Source organism: Bombina bombina, chromosome 1, assembly GCF_027579735.1.
Source record: "Bombina bombina isolate aBomBom1 chromosome 1, aBomBom1.pri, whole genome shotgun sequence".
Classification (NCBI taxonomy): domain Eukaryota; kingdom Metazoa; phylum Chordata; class Amphibia; order Anura; family Bombinatoridae; genus Bombina; species Bombina bombina.
In genome coordinates this window covers 109119618-109141353 of record NC_069499.1, presented here as the reverse complement: position 1 = coordinate 109141353, position 21736 = coordinate 109119618, and the positions used below count along the sequence as shown (strand labels likewise).

Genomic DNA, 21736 nt, shown 5'->3' with positions numbered 1-21736 from the left:
GATGTGTCAGATGAGAGGCTGATCTCTACACTAAAGCAAAAATTTACCCTACAAGCTACCTAATTAACCCCTTCACTGCTGGGCATAATACAAATTTGGTGCGCAGCGGCATTTAGCAGCCTTCTAATTACCAAAAGGCAATGCTAAAGCCATATATGTCTGCTATTTCTGAACAAAGGGGATCCCAGAGAAGCATTTACAACCATTTGTGCCATAATTGCACAAGTTGTTTGTAAATAATTTCAGTGAGAAACCTAAAGTTTGTGAAAAAGTAAAAAAATAAATAAAATTTGATCGTATTTGGCGCTGAAATGGTGGCATGAAATATACCTAAATGGGGCTAGATCAATACTTTGGGTTTCTTACTACACTACACCAAAGCTAAAATTAACCCTTCAAGCTCCCTAATTAACCCCTTCACTGCTGGGCATAATACACGTGTAGTGCGCAGCAGCATTTAGCGGCCTTCTAATTACCAAAAAGCAACGCCAAAGCAATATATGTCTGCTATTTCTGAACAAAGGGGATCCCAGAGAAGCATTTACAACCATTTGTGCCATAATTGCACAAGCTGTTTGTAAATAATTTCAGTGAGAAACCTAAAGTTTGTGAAACACGTTGTGAAAAAGTGAACATTTTTTTTTTATTTGATCACATTTTGCGGTGAAATGGTGGCATGAAATATACAAAAATGGGCCTAAATCAATACTTTGGGTTGTCTACTAAAAACAAATATATACATGTCAAGGGATATTCAGGGATTCCTGACAGATATCAGTCTTTCAATGTAACTCTCGCTAATTTTGAAAAAAAAAAAAATGGTTTGGAAATAGCAAAGTGCTACTTGTATTTATTGCCCTATAACTTGCAAAGCACATGTAAACATTGGGTATTTCTAAACTCAGGACAAAATTTAGAAACTATTTAGCATGGTTGGTTTTTGGTGGTTGTAGATGTGTAACAGAATTTTTTTTTTCTTCCACTTTTTTTCATCATATTTTATAAAAATTTTTATAGTAAAGTATAAGATATGATAAAAATAATGGTATCTTTGGAAAGTCCATTTAATTTAACGGTATAAAATATGTGTGGGTACAGTAAATGAGTAAGAGGAAAATTACAGCTAAACACAAACACCGCAAAAATGTAAAAATAGCCCTGGTCCTTAAGGGTAAGAAAATTGAGAAATGGTCTGGTCCTTAAGGGGTTAAGAGTTAAATTACAGGAAAAGTGTATAAAGTACAATAAATAATGAAAGTAAATTACTAAAAAAAAGTTTTAACTACGCATAGTTCAACAATTTGTCTTACAATCTCATACTGTTTAATATCCATTTAAAGGGACATAAAACCCAAATGGTTTTTCTTTCCTGATTCAGAGGGAATATACAATTTGTAACAGCATTCCAATTTACTTCTGTTATCAAATTTTCTTTGTTTTCTTAATTTTCTTTGTTGAAAAGCAGGAAGGTAAGTTCAGTAGTGTGCACGTGTCTGCAGCACTATATGACAGTAGGTTTGCATAATGTTATACACTAGCGCACAAAGAGAGATGCGCTCTACCAGGAATGAACAATAGCTCAGTAGCTTGTTCTATGGCGAGTTACCACCTAGGAGCAACACAGAGAAGTACTTTCCTGAAGTATAACAGTCTGATCCCGCTCAGTAAGGCCAGTCCAGCCCCGAAATACCAGGGAATTCTCCTCTAAACAAGGAACATGAAAACCCCAGACGATCATTACATGCACGCTAACTATCTACATATCTCTTCCACAAAGAATAATATAAGAACAAATTTGATAAGAGAATTAAATTGAATTTTCTTTTTTTTTTAAATTGTATACTCTATCTGAATCATGAGGGGAAAAAGATTGTGTTTCATGTCTCTTTAAGCATTTCTCCCTAAGAACCATTGCTAAATATTTGTGTTCTCTTTGATGCATTATCTTATATGTTGTATACTAGATTTATTTACAAAATAAAGCACTGAATATTTACTACCTTTTCCTACAATACTAAGCTTATTTTAGCTTGTACAATTTAATTATTTAAAGGGACATGAAACACAAATAGTTTCTTTCATAATTCAGATAGGGAATACAGTTTAAAACAACTTTTTAATTTAGATCTTTAATATGCGTCATTCTCTTGGTATCATTTGTTGAAGCAGCAATCCACTACTGGGTGCTAGCTGAATGCTTTGGGTGAGCCAATGACATGAAGCATATATGGGGAGACACCAATCAGCAGCTCCTGAGCCTACCTAGCTATGCTTTTCAACTTACCAAGGATACCAAGGGAGCAAAACAAATGAGTCTAGACATAAAATGGAAAGTTGTTTAAAATAGCATCATGAAAGAAAACATTGGGTTTCAAGTCCTTTTAAAGTATATTGATAGTTTAGAAAAGATAATGTGTTGCATCAGTGCATTCTATATCTTTTGAGGATTAGGAGTAGACAGCTATGTTTTAATTCAGCAATGGTTCCTCTTAGTTGCTTCATTGCGTGTGATGTAATGGTTTATATAAAAGTGATACTAGATCATGTACAGTACATATTTATTTATTTACTTTTAACTTCTATTTATGCTTTTTTTTAATTATTTTTAAACAGGCTTCGATGCTTACAAACCCTAATGGAGCTTTTATTAATTTGTCCAGATTAAACCTGGCAAAGTATGCACAGCAACCCAATTTGTCTAAGGTATGTTTGCAATCCAACAAAAAACTGTACAAAAGTAAAATGAAAAACTGATTTTTGGCTAGTGTTTATTTATTGACTTTCAATTTATGTAGAATGTCCTCCACATCAACTGATGTAGATAGCAGAATAAAATTTAGCTTGTAAATCCTCTGGTTGGCTTTTTTTTAAAAATAGTCCTTATAAAAGTTGGTTTTAGCCTTGGTTTAAAGCAAGCAATTCACTTTCCCCTTGAGTATTTTACACAAGTAAAGCAAATCATTCTTCATTACATTGTTCTCTGCGGAGACCAAAAGCTAATGACTTTGCAGAGATTTACTTTCATCAAAGAAGCTGTTGGGATTTAGAGCTCTGTTAATATTGTACACATGCTCAATTTATTACAGTACTTTGGGGGGCTTTTTTATGTGTTATAGAATGATAGATGTGTTTTTACAACTAGACAACCACATTGGTTTATACTCAAACAAATTAGGGAGGGGCTAAAGACAAAGCATTACTATCTGGGAAAAATATGTCATCCATCAAATGAAAGAAACACTTTATCACAAGGCTAGACAAAGGCCAGGAGTCAGGGAACAGTGGCTCCTAAAATTATAGTCCTTGTACATTTTTGTTTTTAGAGAGAGCCTGTAAAGAGATACTTATTGGAAAAAATAAATAAAAAATAATATATATTTAATGTTTTTTTACCAACTCTGTGGTATATTAGTTTTGTATTATTAAATGAAAAGATCAGACAATGCGCAAATGTTTTTGCAATAATTTATAGGCTAAATAGTTTTATTTGTTGCAGGTTTATCTTTTACATATTATTATTTATATTCACCACTGCACCATGACTCTAAATTAGATATTCTTTATCTGTATCAGGTCGTCTTATGGCTTAAAGGGACAGTACATTGTAAAATTGTTTTTATATTAATGCATTTTCAATGACTTGGTATACCAGCTGCAGAGTATAAAATGTATGAAAAATTGCATTTCTTTCTAATGACACGGTGAGTCCACGGATCATCATCAGTTACTGTTGGGAATATCACTCCTGGCCAGCAGGTAGAGGCAAAGAGCACCACAGTTAAATATCACTCCCCTAACCACAATCCCCCAGTCAGTCTCTTTGCCTGTAGTGCAAGGAGGAGGTAAAGTTTACGTGTCTGATGAGAGGTTTTCTTCAATCAAGATTTTATTTTTTTAGCAGAGTAAGCTTACTCTGATCTTTTCTGGGGTCAAGCCTAGTCCACATCAGTTTCTTCAGTAGGGCAGTGGTGCCTTTTGAGAACTTGTGAGGTACAATCCTCACTGCGTTTTCTCAAGAATCTGCTGCCTTAACTAGAAAACTTGAGTAGGTTTACTCAGTTTCTTCTGTTATGTGTGATCAGTCCACGGGTCATCATTACTTCTGGGATATAACTCCTCCCCAACAGGAAATGCAAGAGGATTCACCCAGCAGAGCTGCATATAGCTCCTCCCCTCTACGTCAGTCCCAGTCATTCTCTTGCACCCAACGACTAGATAGGATGTGTGAGAGGACTATGGTGATTATACTTAGTTTTTATGACTTCAATCAAAAGTTTGTTATTTTAAAATAGCACCGGAGCGTGTTATTACTTCTCTGGCAGAGTTTGAGGAAGAATCTGTCAGAGTTTTTTACTATGATTTTAACCGGAGTAGTTAAGATCATATTGCTGTTCTCGGCCATCTGAGGGAGGTAAAGGCTTCAGATCAGGGGACAGCGGGCAGAGGAATCTGCATTGAGGTATGTAGCAGTTTTTATTTTCTGAATGGAATTGATGAGAAAATCCTGCCATACCGTTAAAATGACATGTATGTATACACTTCAGTATTCTGGGGATGGTATTTCACCGGAACTACTCTGTTAAAGGTCACTAATCCTTTTTAATAACTATTTATCATGTTAAACGTTTTTGCTGGAATGTAGAATCGTTTACATTGCTGAGGTACTGTGTGAATAAATATTTGGGCATTATTTTCCACTTGGCAGTTTTTTTGCTTTATTTGTGACAGTTTCGTTTCTCTTCACTGCTGTGTGGGAGAGGGAGGGGCCGTTTTGGCGCTCTTTGCTACGCATCAAAAAATACCAGTCAGTTACTTTTATTTTTCCTGCATGATCCGGTTCATCTCTGATAGATCTCAGGGGTCTTCAAACTTCTTTGAAGGGAGGTAAATTCTCTCAGCAGAGCTGTGAGAATTCTTATAGTGACTGTGAATAAAAACGTTGCTTTGTATTTTTTATGTCAAATTTAATTATTGTTATTTTACTAATGGGAACAAACCTTTGCTAAAAGTTTTGTTGTTTTAAAGTTTGATGCTATAACTGTTTTTCAGTTCACTATTTCAACTGTCATTTAATCGTTAGTACCTCTTTGAGGCACAGTACGTTTTTTGCTAAAAAAGATTATAACCAAGTTGTAAGTTTTTTGCTAGTGTGTTAAACATGTCTGACTCAGAGGAAGATATCTGTGTCATTTGTTCCAATGCCAAGGTGGAGCCCAATAGAAATTTATGTACTAACTGTATTGATGCTACTTTAAATAAAAGTCAATCTGTACAATGTGAACAAATTTCACCAAACAGCGAGGGGAGAGTTATGCCGACTAACTCGCCTCACGCGGCAGTACCTGCATCTCCCGCCCGGGAGGTGCGTGATATTTTGGCGCCTAGTACATCTGGGCGGCCATTACAGATAACATTACAAGATATGGCTACTGTTATGACTGAAGTTTTGTCTAAATTACCAGAACTAAGAGGCAAGCGTGATCACTCTGGGGTGAGAACAGAGTGCGCTGACAATGCTAGGGCCATGTCTGATACTGCGTCACAGCTCGCAGAGCATGAGGACGGAGAGCTTCATTCTGTGGGTGACGTTTCTGATCCAAACAGATTGGACTCAGATATTTCAAATTTTAAATTTAAATTGGAGAACCTCCGTGTATTACTAGGGGAGGTCTTAGCAGCTCTCAACGATTGTAACACCGTTGCAATACCAGAGAAACTGTGTAGGTTGGATAAATACTTTGCGGTACCGGCGAGTACTGACGTTTTTCCTATACCTAAGAGACTAACTGAAATTGTTACTAAGGAGTGGGATAGACCCGGTGTGCCGTTCTCACCCCCTCCAATATTTAGAAAGATGTTTCCAATAGACGCCACCACTCGGGACTTATGGCAAACGGTCCCCAAGGTGGAGGGAGCAGTTTCTACTTTAGCTAAGCGTACCACTATCCCGGTGGAGGATAGCTGTGCTTTCTCAGATCCAATGGATAAAAAATTAGAGGGTTACCTTAAGAAAATGTTTGTTCAACAAGGTTTTATATTACAACCCCTTGCATGTATCGCGCCGATTACGGCTGCGGCAGCATTTTGGATTGAGTCGCTTGAAGAGAACCTTAGTTCATCTACGCTAGACGACATTACGGACAGGCTTAGAGTCCTTAAACTAGCTAATTCCTTCATTTCGGAGGCCGTAGTACATTTAACCAAACTTACGGCTAAGAACTCAGGATTCGCCATACAGGCACGTAGGGCGCTGTGGCTAAAATCCTGGTCAGCTGATGTTACTTCTAAGTCCAAATTACTTAATATACCTTTCAAGGGGCAGTCTTTATTTGGGCCCGGATTGAAAGAGATTATCGCTGACATTACAGGAGGTAAGGGCCACGCCCTACCTCAAGACAAAGCCAAAGCTAAGGCTAGACAGTCTAATTTTCGTCCCTTTCGGAACTTTAAAACAGGAGCAGCATCAACCTCCACTGCACCAAAACAGGAAGGAGCTGTTGCTCGTTACAGGCAAGGCTGGAAGCCTAACCAGTCCTGGAACAAGAGCAAGCAGGCCAGGAAACCTGCTGCTGCCCCAAAGACAGCATGAACCGAGAGCCCCCGATCCGGGACCGGATCTAGTGGGGGGCAGACTCTCTCTCTTCGCCCAGGCCTGGGCAAGAGATGTTCAGGATCCCTGGGCTCTAGAGATCATATCGCAGGGATACCTTCTAGACTTCAAATTATCTCCCCCAAGAGGGAGATTTCATCTGTCAAGGTTGTCAACAAACCAGATAAAGAAAGAAGCGTTTCTACGCTGCGTACAAGATCTGTTATTAATGGGAGTGATCCATCCGGTTCCGCGGTCGGAACAAGGACAAGGGTTCTACTCAAACCTGTTTGTGGTTCCCAAAAAAGAGGGAACTTTCAGGCCAATCTTAGATTTAAAAACTCTAAACAAATTCCTAAGAGTTCCATCGTTCAAAATGGAAACTATTCGGACAATCTTACCCATGATCCAAGAGGGTCAGTACATGACCACAGTGGATTTAAAGGATGCTTACCTTCACATACCGATCCACAAAGATCATCACCGGTATCTAAGGTTTGCCTTCTTAGACAGGCACTACCAGTTTGTAGCTCTTCCATTCGGATTGGCTACGGCTCCAAGAATCTTCACAAAGGTTCTGGGTGCCCTTCTAGCGGTACTAAGACCGCGAGGGATTTCGGTAGCTCCGTACCTAGACGACATTCTAATTCAAGCTTCAAGCTTTCAAACTGCCAAGTCTCATACAGAGTTAGTTCTGGCATTTCTAAGGTCGCATGGATGGAAAGTGAACGAAAAGAAGAGTTCTCTCTTTCCTCTCACAAGAGTTCCATTCTTGGGGACTCTTATAGATTCTGTAGAAATGAAGATTTACCTGACAGAAGACAGGTTAACAAAGCTTCAAAATGCATGCCGCGTCCTTCATTCCATTCAACACCCGTCAGTAGCTCAATGCATGGAGGTGATCGGCTTAATGGTAGCGGCAATGGACATAGTACCTTTTGCACGCCTACACCTCAGACCGCTGCAATTATGCATGCTAAGTCAGTGGAATGGGGATTACTCAGATTTGTCCCCTACTCTGAATCTGAATCAAGAGACCAGAAATTCTCTTCTATGGTGGCTTTATCGGCCACACCTGTCCAGGGGGATGCCATTCAGCAGGCCAGACTGGACAATTGTAACAACAGACGCCAGCCTACTAGGTTGGGGCGCTGTCTGGAATTCTCTGAAGACTCAGGGACTATGGAATCAGGAGGAGAGTCTCCTTCCAATAAACATTCTGGAATTGAGAGCAGTGCTCAATGCCCTCCTGGCTTGGCCCCAGTTAACAACTCGGGGGTTCATCAGGTTTCAGTCGGACAACATCACGACTGTAGCTTACATCAACCATCAGGGAGGGACAAGAAGCTCCCTAGCAATGATGGAAGTATCAAAGATAATTCGCTGGGCAGAGTCTCACTCTTGCCACCTGTCAGCAATCCACATCCCGGGAGTGGAGAACTGGGAGGCGGATTTCTTGAGTCGCCAGACTTTTCATCCGGGGGAGTGGGAACTTCATCCGGAGGTCTTTGCCCAAATACTTCGACGTTGGGGCAAACCAGAGATAGATCTCATGGCGTCTCGCCAGAACGCCAAACTTCCTCGCTACGGGTCCAGATCCAGGGATCCGGGAGCAGTTCTGATAGATGCTTTGACAGCACCTTGGAACTTCAGGATGGCTTATGTGTTTCCACCCTTCCCGCTGCTTCCTCGATTGATTGCCAAAATCAAACAGGAGAGAGCACCAGTAATTCTAATAGCACCTGCATGGCCACGCAGGACTTGGTATGCAGATCTAGTGGACATGTCATCCTGTCCGCCTTGGTCTCTACCTCTAAGACAGGACCTTCTGATACAGGGTCCATTCAAACATCAAAATCTAACTTCTCTGAAGCTGACTGCTTGGAAATTGAACGCTTGATTTTATCAAAACGTGGTTTTTCTGAGTCGGTTATTGATACCCTAATTCAGGCTAGGAAGCCTGTTACCAGAAGGATTTACCATAAAATATGGCGGAAATACCTATACTGGTGCGAATCCAAAGGTTACTCCTGGAGTAAGGTTAGGATCGCTAGGATACTGTCTTTTCTACAAGAAGGTTTAGAAAAGGGTTTATCAGCTAGTTCATTAAAGGGACAGATTTCAGCTCTGTCCATCTTGTTACACAGACGTCTGTCAGAAAATCCAGACGTCCAGTCCTTTTGTCAGGCTTTAGCTAGGATCAAGCCTGTGTTTAAAGCTGTTGCTCCACCATGGAGTTTAAACTTAGTTCTTAACGTTTTACAGGGTGTTCCGTTTGAACCCCTTCATTCCATTGATATAAAAATGTTATCTTGGAAAGTTCTGTTTTTAATGGCTATTTCCTCGGCTCGAAGAGTCTCTGAGTTATCAGCCTTACATTGTGATTCCCCTTATCTGATTTTTCACTCAGACAAGGTAGTTCTGCGTACTAAACCTGGGTTCTTACCTAAGGTAGTCACTAACAGGAACATCAATCAAGAGATTGTTGTCCCATCCTTGTGTCCAAATCCTTCTTCAAAGAAGGAACGTCTTTTACACAATCTGGATGTAGTTCGTGCCCTCAAGTTCTACTTGCAGGCAACTAAAGATTTTCGCCAAACTTCTTCCTTGTTTGTCGTTTACTCTGGACAGAGGAGAGGTCAAAAAGCTTCTGCTACCTCTCTCTCTTTTTGGCTTCGTAGCATAATACGTTTAGCCTATGAGACTGCTGGACAGCAGCCTCCTGAAAGAATTACAGCTCACTCCACTAGAGCTGTGGCTTCCACTTGGGCCTTTAAGAATGAGGCCTCTGTTGAACAGATTTGCAAGGCTGCAACTTGGTCTTCACTTCATACTTTTTCCAAATTTTACAAATTTGACACTTTTGCTTCATCGGAGGCTATTTTTGGGAGAAAGGTTCTTCAGGCAGTGGTTCCTTCTGTATAAAGAGCCTGCCTATCCCTCCCGTCATCCGTGTACTTTTGCTTTGGTATTGGTATCCCAGAAGTAATGATGACCCGTGGACTGATCACACATAACAGAAGAAAACATAATTTATGCTTACCTGATAAATTCCTTTCTTCTGTTGTGTGATCAGTCCACGGCCCGCCCTGTTTTTAAGGCAGGTAAATATCTTTTAAATTATACTCCAGTCACCACTTCACCCTTGGTTACTCCTTTCTCGTTGATTCTTGGTCGAATGACTGGGACTGACGTAGAGGGGAGGAGCTATATGCAGCTCTGCTGGGTGAATCCTCTTGCATTTCCTGTTGGGGAGGAGTTATATCCCAGAAGTAATGATGACCCGTGGACTGATCACACAACAGAAGAAAGGAATTTATCAGGTAAGCATAAATTATGTTTTTTCTCTCTTCACAGGTCCATGTGAGGTGCTGCACCCTCTCAAACCAGGTGAGCTGTCCTGCTGCCAGACAGCACTTTCAGGTAAGTGCTATTTTAATTTTCTTTTGCAAGGAGATTGCTGGCACTTGTTACAGCTAAAAGCGGTCTTATTTAATATGGGACTTTATTAAACCTTCATGTTTGGGGTTTCTTTTAGGCAGTTTGGGCATTGAGACTGTGAGGTGATTTATGGTGGCTCAGTGTGTTATAGTAGTTTTTATACTTTAACTTTTGGTCATGGAGATTACTGTTGTAAGCCGTTTTTTCGGCAGTTAGGGCTCTGTAACCGCTCTGTATTTGAAAATGAGCTGCAGGACAGGTAGGCACCTCAGACCTCAGGCTACCTATACACCTCAGTAGCTTTACTATTTGGTTTGTTGCACTAACATTTATATTTAAAGTACACATTTATTTTTTATTTTCAAATAAAGAATTTTTACACTTTATCCTTATTTATTACATAAGATTGATCAAAAGGCTTTTCAAACTATTATCCCAGGCGAAGTTGCTACTTGTCGGTTATGTTTTGATGCTCAGGTGGAACCCTCAGTTGCTTTTTGTTCCTCATGCATTGAGAGAACATTAAGTTATAGAGAGAAAATATTTGACCATGAGCCACCATTATCCCAGGCAAATGCTGTTCAGGTGTCTCCTGTTGCAGATATGCCACAGCTTTCTCCTCAAGCGTCCCAACTTTTTCAGTCTCCACATACAGTGCCCTGTGTTTCCTCTTGCAATCCTGTAGGATTTTCTCTACAAGACATTGCTTCCCAGGTATCCCTTGCGGTATCTGTGGCCTTGTCAGCTTTCCCCATGTTGCAGGGAAGGTGTAAAAGGAAATTTAAGGAAACGGTAAGTAAGGTTTCTGATCAAGTTCTAGCTGTCCCTTCCCATAAGCCTGAGGAAGAAGAAATGTCGGTAGCATCTGAGAGGGAAATCTCAGACTCAGTGTAATTCCTTCTTCTGATGCTGAAGTGGTATCCTTCAGATTTAAGATAGAACACTTTCGCTTATTACTTAAGGAGGTTTTGGCTACTTTGGACGACTCCGACACAACTATCATAGTCAATCCTAAAAAGTCTAATAAATTGAACAAATACTTTGATGTTCCCTCCGCGGTAGAGCTTTTTCTGGTTCCTGACTGTGCTGCGGAGATTATTGCTCGAGAATGGGAAAGACCTGGTATTTCCTTTTCTCCATCTCCTATTTTTAAAAAGATGTTTCCTATAGCGGATTCTATTAAGGAGTCGTGGCAGATGGTTCCTAAGGTAGAAGGAGCGATCTTCACTTTGTCCAAGAGGACTACTATTACCATAGAGGATAGTTGTTCTTTTAAAGATCCAACGGATACAAAATTGGAGGCTTTACTAAAAAAGATGTATGTCTACCAGGGTCTACAATAGCAACCTGCGTTGTGTTTCATCACTGTTACCAGCGCTGCGGCTTACTGGTTTGATGCGTTTTGTCTAAATCTCTTCAGACGGCTACCCCTCTTGATGAGATCCAGGACAGGATTAAGGCTCTCAAGTTAACCAATTCCTTCATTACAGATGCTTCCTTATAGGTTATTAAACTGGGAGCCAAAATTTCTGGTTTTGCGGTCCTAGCCCGCAGGGCCTTGTGGTTGAAGTCCTGTTCTGTGTATGTTTCATCTAAATCTAAGCTCATGGCTATTCCTTACAAGGGTAAGACCTTATTTGGACCTGGTTTGGCGGAAATTATCTCAGATATTACTGGAGGGAAGGGTTCTTTTCTTCCTCAAAATAAAAAGAATAAGGGACGTCAGAGTAATTTTTCGTTCCTTTCGTAACTTTAAAGGCAAGTCTTCCTCCCCTTCCTCCAAGCAAGATCAAGCCAAGGTATCCTGGAAGCCCAATAAGTCCGGGAATAAGGGAAAGCAATCTAAAAAGCCTTCAGCTGATTCCAAGTCAGCATGAAGGGTTTGCCCCCGATCCGGGAGCGGATCTTGTAGGGGGCACACTCTCTTTTTTTTTTCTCAGGTTTGGATAAGAGATGTACCGGATCCCTGGGAGGTGGACATTGTCTCCCAGGGATACAAAATAGACTTCAAATCTTTTCCTCCCAGAGGCAGGTTTCTCCTCTCCAGATTATCTGTAGACCAGATAAAAAGAGAGGCGTTCTTACATTGTGTCAAGGACCTTGCAACCCTGGGTGCAATAGTTTCAGTTCCCTTTCAGGAAATGGTTCTGGGATTTTACTTGAATCTGTTCATAGTTCCCAAAAAGGAGGGAACTTTTCGACCAATTCTAGATCTAAAATGTTTTAACAAGTTTCTCAGAGTGTCATCCTTCAAGATGGAGACTATACGATCCATTCTTCCCTTGCTACAAGAGAGGCAGTTCATGACAACCATAGACCTAAAGGATGCATACCTTCATGTTCCCATTCACAAGGACCATCACAAGTTTCTGAGATTCGCCTTTTTGGGCAATCATTTCCAGTTCGTGGCCCTTCCATTCGGCCTTGCCACAGTTCTCAGAATTTTTTCAAAGGTTCTGGGGGCTCTTTTAGCTGTGCTTCGATCTCATTGCAGTGGCACCTTATCTGGATGACATTCTGGTTCAGGCGCCATCTTTTCAAAAAGCAGAATCTCATACGAAGATCTTGTTGTCTTTTCTTTGGAAAGGGAATTGGGAAAAAAGTTATCTGGTTCCAGCTACAAGGGTCGTATTTTTGGAGACCATAATACACTCCCTGTTAATGAAGATTTTTCTGATGGAGGTCAAAAAAAGAAAGATTTTCGACTCCTGTCTTGCCCTTCAGTCCTCTCCACGGCCGTCAGTGGCTCAATGTATGGAGGTTATCGGTCTGATGGTGGCTTCCATGGACATCATTCCATTTGCTCGGTTCCATCTCAGACCTCTGCAGTTATGCATGCTCAGACAATGGAACGGGGACTATACGGACCTGTCTCTGTGTGTAGATCTAGATCAGGCATCAATAGACTCTCTTCTGTGGTGGCTTTCTCAGGATCATCTCTCCCTTCTAGGTTGGGGAGCAGTATGGGGCTCGTTGAATGCTCAGGGCTTTATGGACCCAGGAGGAGTCAGTCCTGCCCATAAACATCTTTGATCTGAGAGCAATCTTCAATGCTCTTCTGGCCAGGCCTTAGTTAGCCTTAGCCCAGTTTATCAGATTCCAGTCGGAAAACATAACCTCAGTGGCCTACATCAACCACCAGGGGGGAACTCGGAGTTCCTTGGCCATGACAGAGGTGGCCCGAATTACTCAGTGGGTGGAGACCCACAACTGCTGTCTTTCTGCGATCCACATCCCAGGAGTGGACAATTGGGAAGCGGAATTTCTGAGCAGACAGACTTGTCATCCCGGGGAGTGGGAACTTCATTCGGATGTGTTTTCCAGCTTGACCCTCAAGTGGGGGCAGCCGGAGTTGGATCTCATGGCTGCTCATCAGAATGCCAAACTTCCGAGATACGTCTCTAAGTCAAGAGATCCGCAGGCATTTCTAAACAATGCTCTGGCAGTTCCTTGGAACTTCAGTCTAGCATACCTGTTTCCTCCGTTTGCTCTCCTTCCAAGAGTCATTGCTCGAATCAAACAGGAGAGGGCGTCTGTAATTCTCATAGCCCCGGCGTAGCCTCGCAGGATTTGGTATGCAGACCTAGTGGAAATGTCATCCTTTCCACCTTGGAGACTGCCTCTGAAGAAGGACCTTCTACATCAGGGTCCCTTCATTCATCCAAATCTCGTTTCTCTGAATCTGACTGCTTGGAGATTGAACGCTTAGTTTTTTCTAAGCCTGGATTTTCAGAGTCGGTCATTGAGACCTTGATTCAGGCCGCAGGATTTACCATAAGATCTGGCGTAAATACTTGTATTGGTGTGAATCCAAAGGATACTCTTGGAGTAGAGTAAGGATTCCTAGGATTTTGTCCTTTCTCTCGGATGGTCTGGAGAAAGGTTTGTCGGCAAGTACTCTAAAGGGTCAGAATTAGGCATTGTCTATTTTGTTACATAAGCGCTTGGCGGATGTGCCAGACATGCAGTCGTTTTGTCAGGCCTTGGCTAGAATTCGGCCTGTGTTTAAACCTGTTACTCCTCCATGGAGTCTTAACCTTGTTCTTAAAGTTTTACAACAGGCTCCATTTGAGCCTATGCATTCTTTAGATATTGAGATGTTATCTTGGAAAGTTTTGTTTCTTGTTGCTATTTCCTCTGCTTGGAGAGTTTCTGAACTCTCTGCTTTACAGTGTGATTCCCCTTATCTTATATTTCACTCTGATAAGGTGGTTCTGCACACTAAGTTTAGTTTCCTGCCCAAGGTTGTTTCGGTCAAGAATATTAATCAGGAAATTGTTGTACCTTCTTTGTGTCCTAATCCTTCTTCTCACAAAGAACGCTTGTTACATAATCTGGATGTTGTGTGAGCGCTAAAATTTTATTTTCAGGCAACTAAGGACTTTTGTCAGTCTTCTGCATTGTTTGTTTGCTTTTCTGGGAAACGCAAGGGTCAGAAATCTACGGCTACTTCACTTTGCTTTTGGCTGAAGAGCGTTATTCGCTTGGCATATGAAACTGCTGGACAGCAACCTCCTGAGAAAATCACAGCTCATTCCACAAGGGCTGTTTCTTCTTCCTGGGCCTTAAAAAATGAAGCTTCTGTGGAACAGATTTGCAAGACTGCAACTTGGTCATCTTTGCACACTTTTTCCAAATTCTATAAATTCGATACTTTTGCCTCGGCTGAGGATTCTTTTGGGAGAAAGGTTCTTCAAGCAGTGGTGCCTTCTGTTTAGGTTCCTGCCTTGTCCCTCCCTTATCATCTGTGTTCGCTGGCTTTGGTTTTGGTTCCCAACAGTAATTGATGATGATCCGTGGACTCACCATGTCATTAGAAAGAAAACAAAATTTATGCTTACCTGATACATTTATTTATTTCTTGACACGGTGAGTCCACGGCCCGCCCTGTATTCATACAGTTTCTTTTTATATAAACCTCAGGCACCACTGCACCTTGTGTTACTTCCTTTCTCTCCTTTCCCTTTGGTCAAATGAATGGGGGATTGTGGGTAGGGGAGTGATATTTAACAGCCTTGCTGTGGTGCTCTTTGCCTCCTCCTTCTGGCCAGGAGTGATATTCCCAACAGTAATTGACGATGATCTGTGGACTCACCGTGTCAAGAAATTAAACAAATGTATCAGGTAAGCATACATTTTGTTTTTAGGTTTATTTGTGTATATGAAGTCGCTGGTTTTGTGCCTTTAAACCACTGCCTATTGCAATGAGTTGAGCTTCAGGTAATATATCTAATTATGTTATCACTTTGTGTACACACACTTGCTTCCTTATCTTATATTTTTCTGGAAAACTAAAGCTCAATACCTAGAGAGAACAATGGAAAAGTATCATGATATTACTTGGCTATCTTGCACCCCACTGTGAGTTTAATTTCTCTTGTAAGGTGTATCCAGTCCACGGGTTCATCCATTACTTGTGGGATATTCTCCTTCCCAACAGGAAGTTGCAAGAGGACACCCACAGCAGAGCTGTCTATATAGCTCCTCCCCTAACCCCCACCTCCAGTCATTCTCTTGCAACTCTCGACAAGATAGGAAGTATAAAGAGATATGTGGGGATTTAGTTGTAGTTTTGCCTTCAATCAAGAGTTTGTTATTTTCAAACGATACCGGCGTTGTACTGTTTTACTCTCAGGCAGAAATTAGAAGAAGAGTTCTGCCTGGAGATTGATGATCTTAGCGGTTTGTAACTAAGGTCCATTACTGTTCTCACACATAACTGAAGAGTATGGGATAACTTCAGTTGGGGGAACGGTCTGCAGATTACCTGCTTTGAGGTATGTTCAGTATTTTTATTTCTAGAGAGAGAGATAAGTTCTAGAAAATGCTGACAGATCCTTGTGTATATTGAGGTAAGCTAGATGCAGTGGTTGTATAACGACTGGGATCATGCTTACAAAGTGGGTTAATGCTCATGTTAATGCTCATACTAAGTGGTGACAAAACGTTTACATATTGCGCAAATGGGACGTTTTTTTCTCTGAGGTGATAAGTCTTTAGTTGGGGCCTAATTTTCCACATGGCATAATCAAATACTCCTAGGAGTATTTCTCCAACATAGGTGTGTCCGGTCCACGGCGTCATCCTTACTTGTGGGATATTCTCTTCCCCAACAGGAAATGGCAAAGAGCCCAGCAAAGCTGGTCACATGATCCCTCCTAGGCTCCGCCTACCCCAGTCATTCTCTTTGCCGTTGTACAGGCAACATCTCCACGGAGATGGCTTAGAGTTTTTTAGTGTTTAACTGTAGTTTTTCATTATTCAATCAAGAGTTTGTTATTTTCAAATAGTGCTGGTACGTACTATTTACTCAGAAACAGAAAAGAGATGAAGAATTCTGTTTGTATGAGGAAAATGATTTTAGCAACCGTAACTAAAATCCATGGCTGTTCCACACAGGACTGTTGAGAGCATTAACTTCAGTTGGGGGAACAGTTTGCAGTCCTTTGCTGCTTGAGGTATGACACATTCTAACAAGACGATGTAATGCTGGAAGCTGTCATTTTCCCTATGGGATCCGGTAAGCCATGTTTATTTCGATTGTAAATAAGGGCTTCACAAGGGCTTATTTAGACTGTAGACATTTTTTGGGCTAAATCGATTGATATTAACACTTATTTAGCCTTGAGGAATCATTTATTCTGGGTATTTTGATATATTTATATCGGCAGGCACTGTTTTAGACACCTTATTCTTTAGGGGCTTTCCCAAAGCATAGGCAGAGTCTCATTTTCGCGCCGGTGTTGCGCACTTGTTTTTTGAGAGGCATGGCATGCAGTCGCATGTGAGAGGAGCTCTGATACTGATAAAAGACTTCTGAAGGCATCATTTGGTATCGTATTCCCCTTGGGTTTGGTTGGGTCTCAGCAAAGCAGATACCAGGGACTGTAAAGGGGTTAAAGCTTAAAACGGCTCCGGTTCCGTTATTTTAAGGGTTAAAGCTTCCAAAATTGGTGTGCAATATTTTCAAGGCTTTAAGACACTGTGGTGAAAGTTTGGTGAATTTTGAACAATTCCTTCATGTTTTTTCGCAATTGCAGTAATAAAGTGTGTTCAGTTTAAAATTTAAAGTGACAGTAACGGTTTTATTTCAAAACGTTTTTTGTACTTTCTTATCAAGTTTATGCCTGTTTAACATGTCTGAACTACCAGATAGACTGTGTTCTGAATGTGGGGAAGCCAGAATTCCTATTCATTTAAATAAATGTGATTTATGTGATAATGACAATGATGCCCAAGATGATTCCTCAAGTGAGGGGAGTAAGCATGGTACTGCATCATTCCCTCCTTCGTCTACACGAGTCTTGCCCACTCAGGAGGCCCCTAGTACATCTAGCGCGCCAATACTCCTTACTATGCAACAATTAACGGCTGTAATGGATATTTCACTCTAGACGCCTCTTTGCAATTGGCTAAGTTAGCGGCTAAGAATTCTGGGTTTGCTATTGTGGCGCGCAGAGCGCTTTGGTTGAAATCTTGGTCGGCTGATGCGTCTTCCAAGAACAAGCTACTAAACATTCCTTTCAAGGGGAAAACGCTGTTTGGTCCTGACTTGAAAGAGATTATCTCTGATATCACTGGGGGTAAGGGCCATGCCCTTCCTCAGGATCGGCCTTTCAAGGCAAAAAATAGACCTAATTTTCGTCCCTTTCGTAAAAACGGACCAGCCCAAGGTGCTACGTCCTCTAAGCAAGAGGGTAATACTTCTCAGGCCAAGCCAGCTTGGAGACCAATGCAAGGCTGGAACAAGGGAAAGCAGGCAAAGAAACCTGCCACTGCTACCAAGACAGCATGAATATCGGCCCCCGATCCGGGGACCGGATCTGGTGGGGGGCAGACTCTCTCTCTTCGCTCAGGCTTGGGCAAGAGATGTTCTGGATCCTTGGGCGCTAGAAATAGTCTCCCAGGGTTATCTTCTGGAATTCAAGGGACTTCCCCCAAGGGGAAGGTTCCACAGGTCTCAGTTGTCTTCAGACCACATAAAAAGACAGGCGTTCTTACATTGTGTAGAAGACCTGTTAAAAATGGGAGTGATTCATCCTGTTCCATTGAGAGAACAAGGGATGGGGTTCTACTCCAATCTGTTCATAGTTCCCAAAAAAGAGGGAACGTTCAGACCAATCCTAGATCTCAAGATCTTAAACAAATTTCTCAAGGTCCCATCTTTCAAGATGGAAACCATTCGAACTATCCTTCCTTCCATCCAGGAAGGTCAATTCATGACCACGGTGGATTTAAAGGATGCGTATCTACATATTCCTATCCACAAGGAACATCATCGGTTCCTAAGGTTTGCATTCCTGGACAAACATTACCAGTTCGTGGCGCTTCCTTTCGGATTAGCCACTGCTCCAAGGATTTTCACAAAGGTACTAGGGTCCCTTCTAGCTGTGCTAAGACCAAGGGGCATTGCAGTTGTACCTTACCTGGACGACATTCTGATTCAAGCGTCGTCCCTCCCTCGAGCAAAGGCTCACACGGACATCGTCCTGGCCTTTCTCAGATCGCACGGCTGGAAAGTGAACGTGGAAAAGAGTTCTCTATCCCCGTCAACAAGGGTTCCCTTCTTGGGAACAATTATAGACTCCTCAGAAATGAGGATTTTTCTAACAGAGGCCAGAAAGACAAAGCTTCTGGACTCTTGTCGAATACTTCATTCCGTTCCTCTTCCTTCCGTAGCTCAGTGCATGGAAGTGATCGGGTTGATGGTAGCGACAATGGACATAGTTCCTTTTGCGCGCATTCATCTAAGACCATTGCAACTGTGCATGCTCAGTCAGTGGAATGGGGACTATACAGACTTGTCTCCAAAGATACAAGTAAATCAGAGGACCAGAGACTCACTCCGTTGGTGGCTGTCCCTGGACAACCTGTCACGAGGGATGACATTCCACAGACCAGAGTGGGTCATTGTCACGACCGACGCCAGTCTGATGGGCTGGGGCGCGGTCTGGGGATCCCTGAAAGCTCAGGGTCTTTGGTCTCGGGAAGAATCTCTTCTACCGATAAATATTCTGGAACTGAGAGCGATATTCAATGCTCTCAAGGCTTGGCCTCAGCTAGCGAGGACCAAGTTCATACGGTTTCAATCAGACAACATGACGACTGTTGCGTACATCAACCATCAGGGGGGAACAAGGAGTTCCCTAGCGATGGAAGAAGTGACCAAGATTATTCTATGGGCGGAGTCTCACTCCTGCCACCTGTCTGCTATCCACATCCCGGGAGTGGAAAATTGGGAAGCGGATTTTCTGAGTCGTCAGACATTGCATCCGGGGGAGTGGGAACTCCATCCGGAAATCTTTGCCCAAGTCACTCAACTTTGGGGCATTCCAGACATGGATCTGATGGCCTCTCGTCAGAACTTCAAAGTTCCTTGCTACGGGTCCAGATCCAGGGATCCCAAGGCGGCTCTAGTGGATGCACTAGTAGCACCTTGGACCTTCAAACTAGCTTATGTGTTCCCGCCGTTTCCTCTCATCCCCAGGCTGGTAGCCAGGATCAATCAGGAGAGGGCGTCGGTGATCTTGATAGCTCCTGCGTGGCCACGCAGGACTTGGTATGCAGATCTGGTGAATATGTCATCGGCTCCACCTTGGAAGCTACCTTTGAGACGAGACCTTCTTGTTCAGGGTCCGTTCGAACATCCGAATCTGGTTTCACTCCAGCTGACTGCTTGGAGATTGAACGCTTGATTTTATCGAAGCGAGGTTTCTCAGATTCTGTTATCGATACTCTTGTTCAGGCCAGAAAGCCTGTAACTAGAAAGATTTACCACAAAATTTGGAAAAAATATATCTGTTGGTGTGAATCTAAAGGATTCCCTTGGGACAAGGTTAAGATTCCTAGGATTCTATCCTTCCTTCAAGAAGGATTGGAAAAAGGATTATCGGCAAGTTCCCTGAAGGGACAGATTTCTGCCTTGTCGGTGTTACTTCACAAAAAACTGGCAGCTGTGCCAGATGTTCAAGCCTTTGTTCAGGCTCTGGTTAGAATCAAGCCTGTTTACAAACCTTTGACTCCTCCTTGGAGTCTCAATCTAGTTCTTTCAGTTCTTCAGGGGGTTCCGTTTGAACCCTTACATTCCGTTGATATTAAGTTATTATCTTGGAAAGTTTTGTTTTTAGTTGCAATTTCTTCTGCTAGAAGAGTTTCAGAATTATCTGCTCTGCAGTGTTCTCCTCCTTATCTGGTGTTCCATGCAGATAAGGTGGTTTTACGTACTAAACCTGGTTTTCTTCCAAAAGTTGTTTCTAACAAAAACATTAACCAGGAGATTATCGTACCTTCTCTGTGTCCGAAACCAGTTTCAAAGAAGGAACGCTTGTTGCACAATTTGGATGTTGTTCGCGCTCTAAAATTCTATTTAGATGCTACAAAGGATTTTAGACAAACATCTTCCCTGTTTGTTGTTTATTCAGGTAAAAGGAGAGGTCAAAAAGCAACTTCTACCTCTCTCTCTTTTTGGATTAAAAGCATCATCAGATTGGCTTACGAGACTGCCGGACGGCAGCCTCCCGAAAGAATCACGGCTCATTCCACTAGGGCTGTGGCTTCCACATGGGCCTTCAAGAACGAGGCTTCTGTTGATCAGATATGTAGGGCAGCGACTTGGTCTTCACTGCACACTTTTACCAAATTTTACAAGTTTGATACTTTTGCTTCTTCTGAGGCTATTTTTGGGAGAAAGGTTTTGCAAGCCGTGGTGCCTTCCATTTAGGTGACCTGATTTGCTCCCTCCCTTCATCCGTGTCCTAAAGCTTTGGTATTGGTTCCCACAAGTAAGGATGACGCCGTGGACCGGACACACCTATGTTGGAGAAAACAGAATTTATGTTTACCTGATAAATTTCTTTCTCCAACGGTGTGTCCGGTCCACGGCCCGCCCTGGTTTTTTAATCAGGTCTGATAATTTATTTTCTTTAACTACAGTCACCACGGTACCATATGGTTTCTCCTATGCTATTATTCCTCCTTAACGTCGGTCGAATGACTGGGGTAGGCGGAGCCTAGGAGGGATCATGTGACCAGCTTTGCTGGGCTCTTTGCCATTTCCTGTTGGGGAAGAGAATATCCCACAAGTAAGGATGACGCCGTGGACCGGACACACCGTTGGAGAAAGAAATTTATCAGGTAAACATAAATTCTGTTTTCCTGTTTTAGCGCTTCTGTTGCGCAGTTTCTTTCAGACTGAGACATCCAGCTTCCCTAGAGGAGTCCTATTGCATCTGAGGACCACTATAGGGTGCTTATTTCTTCCCTATCAGTATTTGAGGGCAGGTAGGATTAGGTGTAACTGTCTGTTAACGGTGGTTGTCGTTTTTTTTAATCCAGTTTGGGGGCTAAGGGGTTAATCATCCATTTGCAAGTGGGTGCAATGTTGCTTTAGTCCCTTACTCACACTGTAAAAATTTCGAAGTCTTTACTACATTTTAACACTGTTTTGCAGTTTAAGTGTTAGTTTTTTTCTCTTAAAGGCACAGTACCATTTTTGTTTAATTGCTGTTTCACATTTATTAAAGTGTTTTCCAAGCTTGCTGGTGTCATTGCTAGTCTGTTTAAAGATGTCTGACATAGAGGAGACTCCTTGTTCAATATGTTTAGAGGCCATTGTGGAACCCCCTCTTAGAATGTGTACCAAATGTACTGAAGTATCTATAAACTATAAAGACCATATTATGGCTTTTAAAGATTTATCACCAGAGA

The 21736-nt window shown here is 42.0% G+C and overlaps 1 protein-coding gene across 1 annotated transcript in view; it reads left to right on the top strand.

Annotated features, from left to right (window-relative positions):
* TTC8 (tetratricopeptide repeat domain 8) overlaps positions 1-21736 on the top strand; it is a 333163-nt gene that overhangs the window by 151572 nt on the left and 159855 nt on the right. The window contains exon 5 of the mRNA XM_053697577.1: positions 2614-2703. Coding sequence (XP_053553552.1) covers positions 2614-2703 — 90 coding nt within the window. The remainder of the gene's footprint in view (positions 1-2613; positions 2704-21736) is intronic.